The 21,522-nt window shown below is 38.4% G+C and overlaps 1 protein-coding gene across 6 annotated transcripts in view; it reads left to right on the top strand.

Annotated features, from left to right (window-relative positions):
- Nucleotides 1-21,522, top strand: part of MECOM (MDS1 and EVI1 complex locus) — a 569,001-nt gene that overhangs the window by 280,091 nt on the left and 267,388 nt on the right. For all 6 annotated transcript variants that reach the window (XM_033855448.2, XM_033855444.2, XM_033855447.2 and 3 more), the window contains exon 2: nt 1,437-1,774. In XM_033855448.2, coding sequence (XP_033711339.1) covers nt 1,437-1,774 — 338 coding nt within the window. The remainder of the gene's footprint in view (nt 1-1,436; nt 1,775-21,522) is intronic.

Here is a 21,522-nt window from a genome sequence, read left to right as displayed (position 1 = left end):
TTTCCATAGAGAATCAGAGAAGGAATTAGGGATAGAACTCAGGTTTTCTACCCTCTAGCTCAATAAACTATCTTGGAAGATTTTAATAATTCATAAAACTGTAGGGTTGGTAGGATCTTAAGGGTCATCTAGTTCATCAACCTAAAGCTACACGTTCTCCATATCATCATTAATTCATGACTGTCTAGGCTATATTAGAGCCCCTATGCTGGGGAACTTAAGGTAATCCATTTACCTTTGGATGGGTCTGATTGAAATCTGTCTTCTTGTAATTTTAACCCATTTTTCTTGGTTCCCTCCCTTGAAGGTCTACAAATTGAACAAATTAGGATTGGCTCTCAGTCCATAATCCTAGTGGAATAATCCTAGTGGAATCTTAGTGGAAACATGTTTATTTGCTTTAAGATAACTGAAATCTCCTTCAACTGGTGGGAAATTCAAGCTCAGTCATTATTCTTTATGCTTCCTTCCAGCCCCATGTTGCATAAAGATCTTAAGGCTGATACGGTGTGATCATTTACTACAGGTGTGGTGCTGTGCTGCTCTGGGGATACCTTAGAACTCCGGTGTTGAGTGTCCAGACTGCTAGTTACTCTACTCTGCTCTTCCCTCGAAGATGGTCTTGCCACCTCCCCCAGGGCACTGCTCCATGCAGAGGCCCTCTGATCTCTACCACTTCGCAGTCTGGAGGAAATTCACTGTCTTTTTGGTGCACCCCAAGACACTGTCTTCTCTTTTTTTCCTCTGGAAAACTCACCTAATTTCTTCAAGGATTTTAGCTTTTACAAATGTCCAGAGGAATCACTAGCATCAAGTAACTTTAACTCTCTGTGCTGTGTAAGTTACTGAGGCAAGGAAATACCAAGGGCTTGACGATGTGTTTGAAATGAGAAAGGAAAAATAAAGAACAAACATAAATTAATATTCCAATAAATAATCCTGCCATATAAATTTAAGCCTTGTTGCACATGGAAGCCTTTGGAATCTTTCATGACTCTCCTACAATTTAGTCCAAGATATCATTGCATGATATAACTTTCCAAGACATTGTATAACGCTATTAGCTCCCAATTGGGGATGGTTTGCAGGATTGTAGGTACACATATGTTTACTTCTTATCTCTACTTTGTTCATAATAATATTTAAATTGCTGATTGTTTCCCAACTGCATAATAGGTTGAGCTGGTCCATGAGAGAACTGGCAGTTAAAGATTAGTTCACTTGATTTATGGATTCAACACAGATAAACCAAAGAGGCAATAATCCCTCCCCCCTCCTTCATCTGTGAATAACAGATTTTAATGCAGGCATAATTTAACACTGGTCTTTCCTATTTTGTCTTTAAAAAGCAACAACTTTATAAGGTGAAGGTTGAGATGTGGAATTCTGTCTCTTCTATATTAGTAGGAATTTATGAACTTTTTATTTATTCACAGGTAATGAGTGTGTGTATGGCAGCTACCCTGAAATTCCTTTGGAAGAAATGCCAGATGCAGATGGAGTAGCCAGCGCTCTCTCCCTCAATATTCAAGAGCCATGCTCTCCAGCTACATCCAGCGAAGCATTCACTCCAAAGGAGGGCTCTCCTTACAAAGCCCCCATCTACATCCCTGATGATATCCCCATTCCTGCTGAGTTTGAACTTCGAGAGTCAAATATGCCTGGAGCAGGCCTTGGAATATGGACCAAAAGGAAAATTGAAGCAGGTGAAAAGTTTGGGCCTTATGTAGGAGAACAGAGGTCAAACCTGAAAGACCCCAGTTATGGATGGGAGGTAAGAATATATTTTGAGTTAACACATTTATATATATTAACATGTGTAAAGAAGAGATTACTTTTTTAAAAGTCCATAAAATAAGCAAATTCCATTTGTTGCAAAATGTCTTCAAATAGATTTTTAAGGATGAACCTCCCTTACAATTTCACTGCTTGATAGAAACAAAGTATTGCTTAAAGATATGGCATGATAGAAAGGAACTCAACTGGTTCCTTGAATGATCAAAGGATAGTATCTTGAAAATATACTAAAGGATAGAAATATAGTTTTTTTATTAGTATTTGGAAACATTGAATATGGCCATCCCTACGGTATGTGGCATAAGCAAACAAAAGTCATCATATGACATGTTCATTGTATTTTATCTTTTCTTTTTTGGGAAGGGGGTTTGGAAGATTGCAGGAAACATTAGTCTTCTCCATTTTGTGGCTTTGAGTTAATTTGGTTTTACTTTCATTCTATGTGTTTATTTTGCTCTGTGTTCTAATACATTTTACCCCTCTTATGATAACCCTGCTTTGATTCTACACGCTTCCAGAATGTGTGTACTGTACTGAATCCTGCGATGATTATATTCAAATTGATTTAATGAGTAATTCATGTATAAAAATGGCAGCAAAAAACAATATGAAAATCAGTTGCTAGTTTCAGTCATTCTTTTTATAGAACCCATCTGTAAATATGTAAGAGTGGGAAGTTATGGTCTAATTACAAAATCTAAATAAATTTTGTTTCATTAAGGACAGGTAACTATGTCATTCTTTTGAGTTTATAATTTTTGTACAAATTCAGTATATGTATATATATATTTCCCATTTATTTTTATACCTTAAAAACTTTTGTGGTTAAATCACAGCATCATAGTTCCTGGAATATCTGACCTATATCTGAAAAACTTGTAGGAAATTTCTACATGGGCAAGAAAGTGTGTTTTGGAGATGTGATTGACCTTTGGTTTCACAGTATTTCAGTTAGACGGAAATTGGATAGATTTATTTTGGTATGTTCTCTTAATATTTATGATCATTAATAGAATATCTGGTTAGCTTTTTAAATAGAAATAAATATGCAGTGCCTTCAGGACTTAATTTCAATTTTTTGTCCCTTTGCTTTATATGTGTCCCCTTATGAAATCTGCTCAAAATGCCATAATAAAAACAATTCTTGTTCAAGTTCTGAAATGCTAAAAGTTAAGATCTGGATTTCACATAATTACAAATGAGAACTCCTTCCTTAGTTTTGTTCTTAGCCACAGCTTTGGTAAAGTTGTGGTTTAGCTACATTGCCTCTAGACATGTACATTGATAAGAGATTGTTAACAAATCACTGTAGCATTAACTGATATGTGAGTTGAATACGTTTTAAACCAAATGCGTACAAACTTTACGTCATTATTGTTCACCTTAAAATAATGGCTATAAACATTCTACTAATAAGTAACTCATTAAACTTTTATTACAAAATCTCTAGAGTTAAACAAGTGCAGTACTGTTCGAGATTATCCAGAAGGCTTGGAATAAACCAAGACTTAATAATGAAATCATTTTGCAATTCCAGGGTTGGTAAATGCAAGTCTGTGCCTTTTTAAACAGTATAGCTGTGGATTCGGGGATGAACCTGGGGATAGTTCTATATTTAGAGGAAATTTAAAAATAATTAATTTTTTTCTCCTTGGAGTAAAATATCTTCAATATATACATGGGCAAATACTTACCTTGAAAAATGTAAAGTAATTCTTTTCATTATGTCAAAACTGAGTTGTTTTATTGCTTGGAATTCAAGATAACTTTACAAATCGTTCATGACTCTTTGCCTAAAGATCACCCATTTCCTCTCTCTCCTTCAAGAATTCAGTTGATGGTCAATTCGGTGGTTTTCTTTGCCATTTTAATGGTCTCTCGCTTCTGAGATTGTAGACTATCTGCTCTAGGTGTATTGTGAACAAAACCAGAGAAAGAGCTTTTTTTGGTGATTTTGGCAAACTTGTTATCCACGGAGGAACAGTTGAGTTCTTGACTTTAGTATTTTGTTTCTTTAAAAAAATCTTACCATGGTTAATACCTAATCCAATCATGATCAACAAAGGCACTTGCACAAAGGCATCTGACTACTCGCATGTGCTCTTTTAAATTGTTCTCATGTCATATTGGCCCTCAACTGTAGCTGATTTCCCTCCTGTTTGGTTGGACAAATAGTTGTGATTAACTAGTGTGGCTTCTTTTCTGATACTCCTAAAAAATGATGAATTGAAGGATAAAATAACCTCTTAGGCCAAAGACAATAAACATGAACAGAGGAAACCCAGATTCAGCAGTTATTGAGTACCTACTATGCATCAGATTCTGTACTAAATATTTCCTTGAGAGAAACCCAGCCTATCATAACTGAACAAGTCATTCCTATCTCTAGTACTATGCTTGCTCTTTTCTCCCTTCAGAGTCCCCCTCCTTGTGCATTTCCTGTTTAGTAAATTGCACTACCATCTGTTCAGTTGCTCAAGCCAAAAAAATGGATCATCTTTGACTGTACTCTCTCCCACACCAACCGTGTCTGATTTATAGTTCCTATATTCTATCAAGCCTCCATTCTTTACACATACTGGTCTCCCTACCTGGGAATCTCCTTTTCCTTCGCATCTTTAGCAAGTTTCTATTCATTCCTCAAGTTCTCTTCTTCCATGACATCATCCCTGACCTTTCTAGTCACAATTTAGTACTGTTTACATTTTGTCTCACCATAGCATCAGGTAAATCCATACTAAAAAACTTAAAGCATTGTGCAGCACCCAGACTGTTTGCCTAGTTTCCCTAATAGAGCAACATTTCCGTGAGAGCTGGCATACTTGTATCCACTAAGTGCAATGTCTTGATTGTGTCCTATCTGCGCTGCCTGCGGTGTTGTCTAATGCTAAGTATATTACCTGAAATAATCATACTGGATTAGTCGGCTCAGGCTGCTATAACAATATGCTACAGACTGGGGGGCTTAAACAACAGGAAATTTATTTTCTCACAATTCTGGAGGCTAGAGTGTGAAGTAAAAGTTTCAGCTGATTCTTTTCCTGATTTGCAGATGTTGCCTTCTTGCTATGTCTTCACATGGCTATTCCTAGGTGCATGCACATGCACACACACCTACACAGAGAGAGAGAGAGGGAGAGGGAGAGAGAGAGAGAGGGGGAGAGGGAGAGAGAGAGGAGAGAGAGAGAGAGAGAGAGAGAGAGAGAGAGAGAGAGAGAAGGCGGTGGTGGTGAGCACTCTCTGACGTCCTTTCTTCTTATAAGAACACTAATCCTATTGGATCAGAACCTCACCCTTATGACCTCATTGAACCTTAATTACCTCTTAAAGGCCCTATCTCCAAATTTAGTCACACTGGGGTCTAGGGTTCCAATATAAGGATTTGGGGGTGGCTTAAACATTCAGTCTATAACACAGACATTTAAAAATAATTGTTCAATAACAGAATGAGTGAAAGAATAAGTGAAAGAAAGGATGAATGGGTATAGGATTATGTTACTCTGAAAGAGATGACAAGTGAGGACTTAGGTAGGCCCATGAAAAAGCTAGAATCTGGATTTTAGACATGTAGAATGAAGTCTTAACTCTGTCACTACTGTGTGATTCTAGGGAAACTACTCCAAATCAATTGATTCTTGCATTTTTATTTGACTAATGGGCTAATAATAACTGCCACACCTCATTAGCTGTTATGTAATTAAAATTAAGTAAAGAGATATGGTAGTTTCTTCAAAGAAAGTTTTTAAAAGAGAAAGCTCAAAGATAGTATTGCAGTTAGGGCCCACCTTTCTGAACCCCATTTAAGTAATTTTTTAAGTTAACTATATTTCCCGAAAGGGGCACTTCTGGGGAATCATTTAAGTTTGTATTTTTGAGAAATAGGTTATTTTTGAAAAAACGTTCTATAGACCAAAATATACAGTTAGGTAAACTTAAGCCATAAACATAAAAAACATCATTTGTGTGATTTCTCCAAACCAGTATTGACTTAATAAAGAAAAACTCTAAAAATATTATTAGAGTTTGGTAGTGATTTCCACCTTGCAAAGCATATGACTTATCTCTAACAAAGAGATTTTCCAAGACTAGGGAGTGCTGGATTGTCTCTAGGACCTAAAAGTAATTAGTGATAGAACACTTTTTCTTACGTTTAGAACTTTAGAGTTACTGATTAGTGAAGAATAATTTAAAAAATTCTCTTGGTTCAAGTTGAGGTTTTCTTGTATGCTTCCTTCTAAGATGACCATTATGTGATAACATAGGAATTGCTTGGCAGAACAGAAGGGAGCAGGCTTCTGGAGGGAGACCTCCGAGGCTCAAATCCTCTTTAGGGTTCTGTGTGCTAGTTGAATGATTTGGGAAAACTTACTAAATTCGTTGTCCCTCAGTTTATTTGCATGTTACATGGTGATAATAATTGTACGTACCCACTTAGAATTGTTGTGAGGATAAAATGTGACATCGTGTGTTAAAAGCCTACCAAAGAGCCTTCTATCTGGTAGAAGTGCTTAATAAGGTGAAAAGCAACAAAAGCTTGACTAAAACACAGATCTAGCCCAGGGTCATTAGATAGGGCAAAAGCCAATTATATTTTATTTACTGATTTTTCTATAAATTATTGCTCTTTCTCCCACTTGTTTTCTAGACGTTCAGTTACCTCCAGGATGATCTAATTATGTGACTCTGAGTTTATTGAAAAGGAGGCACTGATTGCTTCCTAATTAAGAATTAAAACAAGGATACAGGAGAGATTCATAAATTTCTTTTTAAGCCAAAGAGCAATTTGGGTGGCACATTATTTAATAGTCTGGAAATGGGTCATTGGAAAAAGAGAGTGAAGTTTTGTTTCTTTGGAATATTGCCATTTAGCATATTTTCTTTGCCTATATTTGTTGTCATTGGCCATCATAAAACTCTGCGAGTAGATGTAAGTCAGTGCACCTGTTAGGTGCCAAATCTTCTGTTCTATCTGTCTCACCCAGAATTGCTCCAGATTACTTTGATCAGTTAAAATACCAGGTATGAACTTGGCTTTTCATTTTCTCCCCTCAAGCATACACATATTCAGACTTAGAAAAATAATGACATGAGTGGACAGTAAATTTCTCTTATGTTGGGTTAAATAGATGGGAAGGAATAGTGGAAAGAGATTTCACGGGAGTCAGACATTCATTAAATAATTTTGACGCAGTGCTTTGACAATACACTATATTCTAGCAATGTAGTCCTGAAATGTGATATTACAATGAATGTGTGCCTCCCTATATCATTTTAAAAGAAATAGTTCTCACATTTGTAAGTTTGATTTTGGGTCCTGTGGTAATGCCTTACCCATTGAAACATGCAATCTATGTGTTAACTGAAACATGAGCATACATTAAAACAACAACAACAACAACATCAAAATTTCCAGATACCTAACAACTGAGTTCAGAGTCAGGAGGTTGACAATCAAATAATGTATGTTTGGTAACAAAGAAAAATGGGATAATTTTAGAGATATGTACCAGGTACCTTTGAATGGCAATATTTCTCACTTATTTCTCTCTAGATCTCCTTGGGCCCAAAATGAATTTTCTCTGGTTTGGCATTGATTTCAGAGAAAATGTTTATTCATTAATGAGAAGGTACGTTCACATGACAAGTTGTATATCCTTAAAGCTAGATAACTAAAAAGTGAAGACCTTTGTCTTAATAATTCTGAAATGTATTGATTCCAATAGAATTATTATGCCACCAAATATCCAAAAGGGTGTCTTTAATAGGTAGTTAGGAAAGAAAAATGTAATCTAATAATAAATGTATAATACCATAAAACCTTGTATAAAAAGTATTTATTGTTTGCAATATTATTTAAAAGGTGGCAAATATAGTTTGGATATTAAATTTTACTATGTGAGGAATTAAGACTCCACACTTCCACTGCAGGGGGTGTGGGTACGATCCCTGCCCGGGAAGCTGAAATCCCACATGCCTGGTGGCCAAAAAAGCCCAAAACATAAAATAGAAACAATACTGTAAAAAATTCAGTAAAGACTTTAAAAATGGTCCACATCCAAGGGAACTTACCTTAACATAATAAAGGCCATATGTGACAAACCCACAGCCAACATCGTTCTCAACGTTGAAAAACTGAAACCATTTCCTCTAAGATAAGGAACAAGACAAGGTTGTTCACTCTCACCACTATTATTCAACATAGTTTTGGAAGTTTTAGCCACAGCAATCAGAGAAGAAAAAGAAATAAAAGGAATCCAAATTGGAAAAGAAGAAGTAAAACTGTCACTGTTTGCAGATGACATGATACTATACATAGAGAATCCTAAAGATGCTACCAGAAAACAATGAGAGTTAATCAATGAATTTGGTAAAGTAGCAGGATACAAAATTAATGCACAGAGATCTCTAGCATTCCTATACACTAATGATGAAAAATCTGAAAGAGAAATTAAGAAAACACTCCCATTTACCATTGCAACAAAAAGAATAAAATACCTAGGAATAAACCTACCTAAGGAGACAAAAGACCTGTATGCAGAAAATTATAAGACACTGATGAAAGAAATGAAAGATGATACAAATAGATGGAGAGATATACCATGTTCTTGGATTGGAAGAATCAACATTGTGAAAATGACTATACCATCCAAAGCAATCTACAGATTCAATTCAATCCCTATCAAACTACCACTGGCATTTTTCACAGATCTAGAACAAAAAAATTTCACAATTTGTATGGAAACACAAAAAACCCCGAATAGCCAAAGCAATCTTGAGAAAGAAAAATGGAGCTGGAGGAATCAGGCTCCCTGACTTCAGACTATACTACAAAGCTACAGTAATCAAAGCAGTATGGTACTGACAGAAAAACAGAAATATAGATCAATGGAACAGGATAGAAAGTCCAGAGATAAACCCACGCACATATGGTCACCTTAGTTTTGATAAAGGAGGCAAGAATATACAATGGAGAAAAGACAGCCTCTTCCATAAGTGGTGCTGGGAAAACTGGACAGACACATGTAAAAGAATGAAATTAGAACACTCCCTAACATCATACACAAAAATAAACTCAAAATGGATTAAAGACCTAAATGTAAGGCCAGACACTATAAAACTCTTAGAGGAAAACATAGGCACAATGCTCTATGACATAAATCACAGCAAGATCCTTTTGACCCACCTCTCCTAGAGAAATGGAAATAAAAACAAAAATAAACAAATGGGACCTAATGAAACGTAAAAGCTTTTCCACAGCAAAGGAAACCATAAACAGGACAAAAAGACAACCCTCAGAATGGGAGAAAATATTTGCAAATGAAGCAACTGACAAAGGATTAATCTCCAAAATATACAAGCAGCTCATGCAGCTCAATATCAAAAATTCAAACAACCCAATCCAAAAATGGGCAGAAGACCTAAATAGACATTTCTCCAAAGAAGGTATACAGATTGCCAACAAATATATGAAAGGATGCTCAACATTACTAATCATTAGAGAAAGGCAAACCAAAACTACAATGAGGTTTCACCTCACACCTGTCAGAATGGCCATCATCAAAATATCTGCAAACAATAAATGCTGGAGAGAGGGTGTGGAGAAAAGGGAACCCTCTTGCACTGTTGGTGGGAATGTAAATTGATGCAGTCATTATGGAGAACAGTATGGAGGTTCCTTAAAAAACTAATAATAGAACTACCATATGACTCAGCAACCCCACTACTGAGCATATATCCTGAGAAAACCATAATTCAAAAAGAGTCATTACCACAATGTTCATCAACAGATGAATGGATAGAGAAAGGTGTGGCACATATATACAATGGAATACTACTCAGCCATAAAAAGAAATGAAATTGAGTTATTTGTAGTGAGGTGGATGGACCTACAGTCTGTCATACAGAGTGAAGTAAATCAGAAAGAGAAAAACAAATACCATATGCTAACACATATATGTGGAATATAAAAAAAAATGGTTCTGAAAAACCTAGGGGCAGGACAGGAATAAAAACGCAGCTGTACAGAATAGGCTTGAGGACACGGGGAGGGAGAAGGGTAAGCTGGGATGAAGTGAGAGAGTGGCATGGACATATATACACTACCAAATGTAAAATAGATAGCTAGTGGGAAGCAGCCACGTAGCACAGGGAGATCTGCTTGGTACTCTGTGACCACCTAGAGGGGTGGGATAGGGAGGGTGGGAGGGAGATGCAAGAGGGAGGAGATATGGGGATATATGTATATGTATAGCTGATTCACTTTGTTATAAAGCAGAAACTAACACACCATTGTAAAGCAATTATACTCCAATAAAGATGTTAAAAAAAAAATGGTCCACATCCTAAATAAATAATAAAAGTGAGAAAATGCCAAGAGAAAAAGTGAGGCTTAGTTAATAGAACCCTGAACATGATTGTCATTGAGGCCCAAGAAGACATTATGGATTCTCTTAGAATATAATGAAATCAAGAAAAGAATGTGCAATTTATTTTATTCATCGTGTCCTTCCAGAATACATAGCAGAAACCATATCTCAGGTTGTTAAAAGAGAATAGCAGTTTACTCTCCTGAGGCACCATGAACTACCCCTAGTTTTGACCTGGGCTCAAGAAGGATATCTCTTTTTGTGTGTGTGAAAATGTGAGAATCCCATTACCCCCACCCACATATGCTCTGTCATCTTATACTTTCTTTCATGAAAGGTATTGATGAAGTTCAGCATGTCTACTCATCTTATGGCTGCTTTGACACCTCTAGTATTTCCAAAGTGTAGCTGAAGATGTATGCAAGTCTGATATCAAACAGTTTGAGAAGTTCCCCAAATATCAAGAGTTTTTTGTTTTACTCTGCCTTCCTTGGTGATCAATTAGAATTTGCATGTGAGTCACTCATTTTTCAAAAGCATTGTGGGCGATTTTCTTCCAATTGGAAGTGTATCCCACAAAATGGACCAAAATGAGTTTGTTCCATATTTATTCACCCACACATCTGCATGATTATTGCTTCCCTCTTTAGTTGCTAAATCAGTAGTAAAACTCATGGGTTCAAAACATGAAATGTTCAGGAAAGATCCTCTTTTAAGAGATTTGACAATTGACTCTAGCATTTGGTCAATCCAGGGGCAGAGATTCTTTATAATGCTTTGTTATTCTAGAACACTTAAAAGTTGGGACCACTGCATCAGGATATTCTGTTCTCTAAGCTTTTTCCTTGAGGATAAGTTAGGAAGCAGTGGGAAGTAGTAAGGAGTAGCTGATTCAAATCTATCTTAGAAAGTTAAAGAGTTGGTTCAGTTTCTTTGCTCCCTAGTTTGTCTAGTGTAGCAATATGGAGAGAATTTGTTCAAGTAATGTTAAGGAGGTAGTATGGAGAATTGGGAACACAAAGGATTTGTACATTGTTTCATTTGAGCAATAAATAAAAATTTTATTAATGTAGCATTTTTTACATCAATAGAATCATACAATAATTTTGATGTACTTTTTTACATAATTCTGTCCAGAAATTTAAAACTGAATTAGCATTTCAGCTAATTACTGAAAATTTAGTAAAGAAATACTATCTTCATTTTTGCTTTGGTACATCTTTTGGCCTTTTATGATATAGCTGAAGCTAAAGTTAAGGCAAATATTGTATGCTTTTTAAGAATATTTTCTACATGATAATTAGTAGGATTTTCAAGCTAAAATAATCACAAAGAGCAAGACGTGGCCTGCTATCATTATGACAAAGAATGATATAAAAGGACTTTGTGTGTTTCGAGCAAATAGATACCAACAGCTACCTGTTAGGTTGTCATTTCTTTCAAGTCAATATTTGATACAACAAGATTTTAGTATGGCACAGATTTTTGACAGCACTTTTGTTGTAAAGGAACTTTTGCTTGTACTGATGATAGAAGATGAACAAACATTACAGAGAAATAGCTTGTTTCACTGAGCAGCTCCACACCATCGTGTGGAAAAATGTGACCAAAGGAGAAAGTCTCAGAGAGATCTTCTCAGAGGAGCATTCATGGCCAGGAACAAGACACGCAGGTTCAAGAACAATTAAAAGTTTCTTCTAGGATAGTTCGTCCTCCCATCTGCTCCCAATCTCTACTACTTCCAGATCCAAACCCTATCACACTATTAAACGTTATCCCATCAGTTTTCAGACCAGACTTTTATTCCACCAGTTAAATGCTGCTCGAGACACAGAAAATAATTTGTATTTCTCCAACTAATCCTAGGAAGTCAGTGGTAGAGTGTCATCTGATACAAAAACAGTGTCTCCAGAACTCAAACTGTACAACCTTACACACACACACAAATACATGAGTTTTCTTAAGTTTTTAAAAATGTATCATTTTGGAATCTTCATTTTGGATTTGGATTTCAGATCTGAGTGTTTTGGATGTTTGGCCCCAAGGCTTTCCCTATGAAACCCATATAAAGTTGGGTGCCTTATGGTTCTGCCTTGGCAGTCACTGTTAAAAAAAGGCACTGTAACCCCATCCCTCCTCCCCCCAAAACAACAAAAAACAAAACAAGTCTTTTTCAGAAACGTCAAATGGGATTCCATTTATAAAGTCCTTTCTCCCTGTATATCCCTGTCATTCACTCTCTTGCTCTTTCAATATCTCACACATCCAGCAGGTGCTGCTCTCAAAGACTCTCCCCTCCTAAACACTACCCTCATAATCCAGACCTCTCTCCCTGCCCCGTCTCTCTTTATATATATATATATATATATATATATATATATATATATATATATATATATACACACACGCGCACACACACACACACACACACACACACACACACACACACATATATATTTTAATCGTGTAGATGAACTTACTCAATATGGACTTCCTCCATTCTAGTATTACCTAGTAAAAGTTACCTGGCATCTGGATGTGGCTAATGAACAAGGACCTAGCCACTGATCCAGGAAAAAAGACTCCTTCCTCCCTGTGGGCAGGATGGGAAGAGGGTAATTATTACAGATACCCCTACTCTGAAATCTCTCTCTCTCTCTTTTTTTTTTTTCCGGTACGCAAGCCTCTCACTATTGTGGACTCTCCCGTTGCGGAGCACAGGCTCCGGACACGCAGGCTCAGGGGCCATGGCTTATGGGCCCAGCCGCTCCGCGGCATGTGGGATCTTCCCGGACCGGGGCACGAACCCGGGTCTGCTGCATTGGCAGGCGGACTCTCAACCACTGCGCCACCAGGGAAGCCCTGAAATCTCTCTTCTTCCTGCCGCACACACACCTAGAGTTTTCGTCATTCATAGGCAATACACGTATATTTTCTGTGGCTATGATTATAGTTTCTATGACTTGCATTACCTGTGACTCTTGGCCAGTCAGCTCACGTCCCAGATCCATGAGAGGCGGGCGCTTGTGCCTCCTTCCAATGGGCTGGCAGTGGTATTTTCCTCTGACACTGCAGCGGACCGCCCAGGCTTCCCAGGTGTGCATGGCGTGGCACGGAAACCTCAACTGCTTGACAGCCACAGGTGTGGATGATTTGTTTTTTCTTTTTTTCATTTGTTTAGATTCTTGTGGTAGGAATTCAGCAGGTGTGTGACGGCAGCATAGAATCTCCACCATGGCACAGAGGCCAGCTGCCCTGGAAAAACGATGTTCTTGTTGGTCTCGCAACACTGCCAGCTTGAATCCCTGTTTGCCTGGAAACCTCACCCAAGGGCAAGACTCTGCCTAACCAGTGAGTTAGGATAAGTTCATCTCAATAGATGAGCAAGAAAAGCCTCCTTATATGAACCTAATCTACAAGTAGGAGCAGGTTACCTGGCTCTGCCCTCCTGTATTTTTTTTCTTCTTTTTTTTCCCTAACTTGAGCTGGTGTCATTCCAATTACAGGGATATAGGAAACCCTGGACTTGGTTTCCAAAGAGATATAAACCATGCTAGGATGCTGTTGTTGACATATAAGTTTCTGCTCCTTTGATTGAGACTAAACATAGGAGCACAGATTGAGAGTGGTTCTGTGTGGAGTTTTCCACATTCCTACCATCTCCTCAGGAAGTTACTAATCCTGGGACCCAATCGGTTCAGTATAGGGCAAGGTAACCTTGGAGATTTTTCCAGACCATGTCTAGCCTTCGTGAAGGGGTGGGGGAGGCTGGCTACTGTAATCCTGAGGGAACCAGATAGAGAAGGAGGTAACCAAGAGCCATTGCTGTCAGTCTGTCAGCATGTGGGGCTGAGCCATCCAACCTTTCCCTCTCCTCACCCTCACTAACCTCTCAAACATTTATCCTACGGCTTCTCTTGGCTAGGTCATGATATCCAAAGAAATAGATACATACACTGTAGGTTACTCAGTTTCCCTTTGTCACAGACCCTTCCCCAGTTTTTCTCTTAGAATCAAGCCTGGAGTTTATTTGACGTTGTTTTTACTTGTGTACACATCGTATAGGTGAGGCTTTCAGGGGCAGGGGAAGCTACACAGTGATTTGCCATCTGGGCCCTATATACCTCTCTGAATATGGACACTGGTCATCTCTTCCCTTTAGGTAGCACAAATGCAACACAATGCAGTGATGACACATGTCAGATGAGCATATATCTCGAAGGGCAGCAGATGGATCTGTAAATCAACTTGGGGAAAAGGGGTGTCGTGTGTGAGTGTTAGATAGTCAGTAGACGAGGCTTTCATCCTGCATCTTGACCTTTGACGATGCAGGTATTTATGTTAACATATATTTGATGTATCTGCAGTCACTGAAGAGAACTGGTTGTCATAATCCAGAGAAGTAAACATTAAACATCATATGAAACATTCAAATCAGTTTTGCAGCTGTTGTCCTGTTGGAGTGGCATTTCATATGTTCGTCTTTAGCTATTGCTAATATTTTAATCTCTTAAGGAGATAATTATTTAATCTCTTGAGAATCTAGTTCTTCTGTAATAACAATTAAGTGAGATAAAAACCCTTACACTGAACTCCAGGATTGAGAGTGGTCAGTCCTATGTCCAGCATTTGATTAGAACTTACTTTATATCCAAGTCAATGCCCCCTTAAGAGATGAGGAGGGATTACAAATATCTCTGTTGCCCAATGGATGATACTCAAAAGAAAAAAAAATTATCATTGTGCTTAATAAGAGAACTGACAAGCAATCATAATTCTTTCTGTTAAGTAAATATGTTAGAAAAATTTATTATGAAATGACACATTATGCAAGCCAGGAATCAAACATGACATCCTTGCATTAAATACGGTAGATGCCATTAAGGAAAACAGTCAATATGTCACCAAGCCACGGCCTGTAAAAATTAAATTGATTTGGTAAATGTAAGTAAGATAGATCTGTTTGCTTTCATCATCAATTTTGAGTGGGTGAACAGGTGATGTCACCAACCTGGGAGCGATAAAGATGCAGGACCATCTGGAAAGGCAAGTGATGAATGGGCAACTGCTTTTGGATAGTGACAGTGCTGTGGTACTTTGTCACTTGGGATGCAGTACTTAATAACTTTTCAATACCATCATAATAAATTTCACTGCCTTATTAATATAGAAATGGTGAGTTATTACCATGATGGTGAGTGTAAATAACTGGAGATGCAGCCGTCAGAAGCTGATTGTTCGGACATGTTTCTTTAAGCAACACAGTTGACTCATGATAATCAACCTACGTCTATACCAGTAGAGTTTATTGCACTTGTCAAAGGAAAAAGTAGTATTATTCAAAATTATATGAAGTCGTAATAAGTTTAATATATTATCAGACTTTTCCTGTAAGTTTCCAAACACAAGGCAGTAAATCATTTTTAATAATGTCCTTTCATGTAAAAAAGTGTTCTTATACAGTAATAACGTCCTTTCTTAACTATTAACAAAACAGTTGACTTCTTTGTATGTGCTGTAAAGGGTATTTTTTTGTACTTTTCAATCTTTTTCTTTTGCAAATAAAGAGCAAAAGCAGGAACCTTAACGCTTCATTAACAAGCTCAAAAGTTGCTGAGTACAGGCCATGTCACACGTTTCCATTTTAATCGAACAGATGTACTTAAGAGTAAACCACAACAAATGAAGCACAGACAAAATTATAAACATGTGTCACTAAGAAGTAGGCAGGAAAGAGCCTCTGATGAGCATCTGCGTGCATTTTATGAAGCCAAGGACTGCCACTTCATAAGTTTGTCACTGATGTCTCCAGTTTAATGAGGAGAAACAAAATATGTAGATAGGTGTAAGTTGAAGATGAATTACTAGATCAATCACTTAGCACCATTCAGGGTCTCTGCCATTGTGTGGTGGGAAAATAATTAGATCTGGGATGCTGTTCTTATTTATATACCAGGTGTTCAATCTGGGATGGAATATAGAAAACTTCCTCTTTCATGTCACTGTGGTCTTTATATTGTTTCTCGGGCAGGCTGACTTTTAATTCTGACACTGTCTTTTGGACTGCAGTCTGCCAGCCTCTTAAATGAAATGCCTCTCCACCATTTCTATGACTGCTGAAAAGAGAGCCAGCAGTCTATTAACAGGCAATAAAGTTCAGGAAGCCCAGGACTCATTTCTTGGGTCAGAGGTGAAAATTGCATACGAAATGAAACAAAGGTGGGCCTTGATCGCTCAAGAAGCAGCACCAGAAAGAACACACGTGCTGTTCACCAGAAGTCTCCCACTTAAAGGGAAAGGAATAATCGTAATAATGTTGGCCGATGGAGTTAAGTACTCGGTTGAGAGAAATTGTATCAATCTGACAAATATAGCCTTCACAGGAGATAAAGTCTCTAATGACCTTAAATGCATATATTTATCATTTAATTCAACGAGCCAATTCCCTTGGGCTTTTGACCAATGACATTTCCCCTAAAGTTTAGAAATTTTTTACTAGCCCAGAGAATAATGGCCATTTGTCAGAAGGTTCCAAAGCTCAACGCAGTTGGAAGCAAAGAACAGGAGAGGAGGGGGGAAAAAGGCTAATCGAGTCTTTCCACCTCAGAGAATATTCATACCAAGTTTTATTGATGCAGGGGCTGCAGTATTTTGTGGCTGAACAGTAGGTGGCAGACACTGTAGTGAATAAATGGGGAAATTTTAATCTAAGCTGTTTTCATCTGATTTCATTAACTTGCAAATATGTCACCTGTAAGTACAGCACATTACTTTGCAAAAAAATAGGAACACTAAATAGTTACGAAATGTGCTAGTTGAATGTGGAAAAATCAAAAGGATTCTGCAGAAATAGAAGCAAAAGGTCTAATGTTTCACCAGGTAAAGTGTGTGTGAAACAGGAAAGCCCAAGGAATAAAGGGACCCTTGTGTATGGTGGGCTTTTCCTCACTGTTATTCTTGGTCTCAACTTGATGAAGTGTATTAGTGATATGCGCGAAGCACTGCGACTCCTGTATCTCCCTTTGTGAGAGTGTCCTTGCCTTTGTTCGTGCTGTCAGTCAGTTGTTCTTTCTCTTGGGCAGCCACGTTGGTAACCGCAGGATCTACTTGCAAATAGATTTCTGTAAAACCATATTATTCTTCAGCCCTGACTCTTTCTCCCCGCCCCCCTTCCCTCAACAATCTGGCCATTCTTGCGGCGTGGCTCCCTGGCTTGCTTCTTTGTCATCCGTCTAGTGGTTTGTGTTTCCGCCTTGAGGGATAGTGGAAGGGACACTGGCCTAGGTGCCAGGAACCTTGAGTTCGTGCCTCATCTCAGACTTGGGAACTTGGAAAAGTCACCTGAGTTTCTCCTCTGAGGTCTGACTGAAGTCTAGTCTAGCTCTGACTTTGAGTTTTTGAATGCTGTCTTGTACACCCGTTCCTTACTTCTTTTTATCCTCGTGGACGTGCTCTATGTTGTCATGCTTTTAGAGGTTTACTTCTATTGGGGCCTGTGCACCTTGAATTAAGTAGAAAACTAGTATAATTGGACTAGTATTGAACTAGTATAATTGTGTTTTGTAAACCTGAAATCAAAGCACATTTGATATGTGTGTCTCTTTTTGGAATTTATATTTTAGTAAGGAAGGCAGCTTAAGACAAAAGCCTTGTTTTGAAAGGAAAGTAAGTTGGTTAGAGAGAAGATTCTATTCCTAGTCATCTTTGAAAAGATACAGGTATAAATTTCATTCTGTCCCTGGGGCACGACTTAGTCCAACCTCAACTGTATACTAAGGCAATGTTAAAAAATACCATTTGGTCCTCTCAAATATAACACAGGTGTCATGGGCTTGTCTCTGAAAAGAAAAAAAAGAGGCAGTGTAACACAGGGACTGCTGAGGGCACTGAGTCTAAAGACAAATGAACTTGGTTCAAATTCTCCACCACTTACTAGCTTTGTGACCTTGAACAAGTACTAAACCACTTTTTGTCTCAGTTTCCTCATGTAAAACGGTAGTAGCAATAGGATCTGCCTGGCAGGATTTTTGTGAAGATTACATTGCAGAGTATTGTAAAGGCTTAGAGTATGCTGCAGCGGCCTTACATGCTGTAGCAAGCACTTCAGAGCAAACTGATTTTAACAGTCATCATCACCATCGTCATTCCGAAGTTGGGGATGCTCCTTGTATCCTTTCTTTTGTGAGAGAAGGATTGGGGAATTCAGTCTTTGGAGTTGGAGCTCCTGAGGTTGACAGAGCCATCCCATCACAGAAAGGTGACTCCTTTCTGAGTAGCGTGGGCAAGTGACCTTCCTAGACCCGACATACTCGGAACATTGATGGAGGTTTGAGAGGTTCTTTCACTAAGGACTTGAGTGAGCATTTCTAAACAGTGCAGAGGAGGAGGTTTGACTATTTGTCTGATGAACTTATGCTCTCGTAGCATGGTAGGGTGGGGTTGAGAGTGGTGAGAGCTCACCCTTTAAACCCCCCTCAACCATAACTCTCTCGATGTGTTCTTCCTTTTTTTTTTTTTTTTTTTCCGGTACGCGGGCCTCTCACTGTTGTGGCCTCGCCCGTTGCGGAGCACAGGCTCCGGACGCGCAGGCTCAGCGGCCATGGCTCATGGGCCCAGCCGCTCCGCAGTATGTGGGATCTTCCCGGACCGGGGCACGAACCCGTGTCCCCTGCATCGGCAGGTGGACTCTCAACCACTGTGCCACCAGGGAAGCCTGTATTCTTCTTTTGAAGGGCCTTCTCTCCTCTTTACTCTTCCTCATCTTCCTTGGCTCTCGACACTACCGTGTCTTGCCAACTCTGCCCCCTCAGGTTTCAGCTAGATAGTAATGGGGCAGATTTTCTCTTGCAGGAAGTTTGACGTCGTCTATGGATTTGGGGGATGTAGGTGTGCTTTTATTCCTGTTCCTGCTCTTCTTCAATGAGGACTGTGGTGGTGTCCTTTTTGAATAACCCAAGAACAAACACACCTCGTGACAGCAAGTATCTTGCTAAGGTTGCAATGTCTAATCTTAAGTGAGAAAAGCATACTCTGCCTGTTCACAAAACTTTGACCTTGTCCCATGGAAATAACAACCCTGGCCGTCTTGTGAATTTGCTTTCTTCCTGGGCCCTACTCCATCAGTGGAATTCCCTGTTAAGTGAGAATGGCTCTGAATCACTGAGAATAATGTCATAACTAAATATATTGTGATTAAGTGTATGGAAGTATTTCTGATGAGTGGAAATACATATCCTAATCTTTTTGTATATTGTCATTTATTTATTCTTAAATTTTTCTTAAATTTTACCTGGTGGGTCCGTGGGATCTTGAGACTTTCTGGGCAGGACTTTGGAGATCAGACTCTGCAGAAGACCCAGTATAACTTCTCACATGTGAAATTTCACTGTTCACAATTACCTCTGAGCATTCTGAATGCAGGAAGCGTCACAAGCTTGGGGTTTTTTTCTCATAAAGAAATAACCAAAATATGTGCTACTGGATTCTGAGGGTAGGCTCTTCGACTCATGGGCTATTAGATGGGGGTACCTGAATTATTTGGTTGGGGATTTATGGCTGAAATAAACAATAGCCCGAAGTTGAGTTTGCCTGACAATGGGTAGAAGCTTCCTGAAAGAAGGCTTGTAGGGTGGACCAGTGGTAGGGGCCTCTGCTTCCCTGGGGCACAGCTATCTTCTCCCTTCAGTTCTCCTGACTATTATAACCTAATGTTAATGTCTTTTAACTTCCACAGCATGGACTAAATTGTCACCAAACTACCATATACTAATGATTCTTTACTTACACAAACTCTTCTATATCCTAAGATCTCTCTTCGTGTGGAGCACTCCACTGAGAACAATCTGGATTTAGTAATGTATTAATTAGAAGGTTTAGTAAGAAGTTAGGACTTGGTTTTCTTTTTTTAACTTGGGAAAGGCAGTAATCTTGAGAAAACCAAATGTGAATATGATTTTAACAAGAGAATTTCCACTTTCCTTGTACCTTCCAAAGCATGGAAATTCTCCTTTGAAGATGTTAATTCTATAAGAGTACTGTCAGCAGTATAAAGGTTGAAGAATAGTTGGGTTTGCCTATAGATGAGCCAGGCTAAAAAATATGGAAAGTAGTACTCGATGAAATCATGAATTGATATGATTGGAATTACAGAGCTCCATATGGACCCCTGAACATTGATTTGTCCAGAACATTATGAAAGGTATTATAGTGAGGAGGTATATAATGTCACTTGGTGAACTTGACTCAAAAAGTGTTCATCTGAAGTTTGATTCCTTACTCAACCACCATAACTGATTGATAGAGACATGGATCTCCAACTGGCTTTAGTTTCTGCTCTGCGAATCTTCCATGAACCTCACTGAGAGTCTAAGATGCGGTTGTAAAGTATGACTGAAGAGTTTGAATTACTATGTATAGTCCAGCTACGCACCTCAGAGCACTGATCCCCAATCGCATTCATCCAAGAAGTGTTGAGAAGGGATAAAAAGTCATTTTGCCTTATGTTTCTATGGGATAGGATGAAAGGTGCTGTAACCAGGTAAGGTAATGCTTAAAATATTAGGACTTCTAAGTCAAGAAGGTCAGAATTCTGATGTGATGTAATATGGACATAGATAAACGTGACCTTCTTTAATTGAATTCTGGTAGACTAGATTTAGTGTGGATGGGATGGAGCTGGAGGAGTAGTTAATTCTACAAGAGGAAAAAAGATGAAAAAGAAGCACTACTTGCCACAATAGGATGTTAGAATTCATTACCCAACATGGAAGAGATTGAAAATATAGCATAAATCAGGTGGTATTTCCATCTCAGCTGCCCCCCTCCGAGGCTCTGTCAGCTGTGAATTTATCCGTCGTCACTTGAAAACCATTTTTGTTTTCAGCCTCTTTATAACTTTTATAAGTTTACCCTTGTCTCATGGAAAACTTTATCTGTGTTCACTCTCTCACACATTAAATAGTTTCTATTCATTTTAGTCTAGAACTCAAATACTTCCTCCCTATGAGACCCCTGAGTTCAGGAGTTTAGGAAGGGCAGAAAGACTGCCTTTGGACAGTTATCTTTTTGACTTCTTGGTCCAGGGCTCGAAATCCTTCCGCTGTCTTGGTCTTCTGTATAAAGAAAAGGTGATTTTCTGTGGCTCTAGACGAAGCATACCCATCTTGAAATAATCATACGGCGTATAAAACGGGGACGCTCATAGGCAGATTACAAAAAAGGTCGGGAGAGAATTATGTAGTAATGAAAACTGGTCCATCTAACTTTTTAAAAATGAGTGACCCTGTATTTTCAGGAAGAATGAAAACATCTATTTAATACAAGTCCTTTGGTCATTGAGATGTGTCAGAAACCTTTCCCT

The sequence above is a fragment of the Tursiops truncatus genome, chromosome 4, assembly GCF_011762595.2.
Source record: "Tursiops truncatus isolate mTurTru1 chromosome 4, mTurTru1.mat.Y, whole genome shotgun sequence".
NCBI lineage: Eukaryota > Metazoa > Chordata > Mammalia > Artiodactyla > Delphinidae > Tursiops > Tursiops truncatus.
The sequence above is the reverse complement of the archived record's forward strand: the minus strand, read 5'-3'. Positions and strand labels throughout refer to the sequence as shown.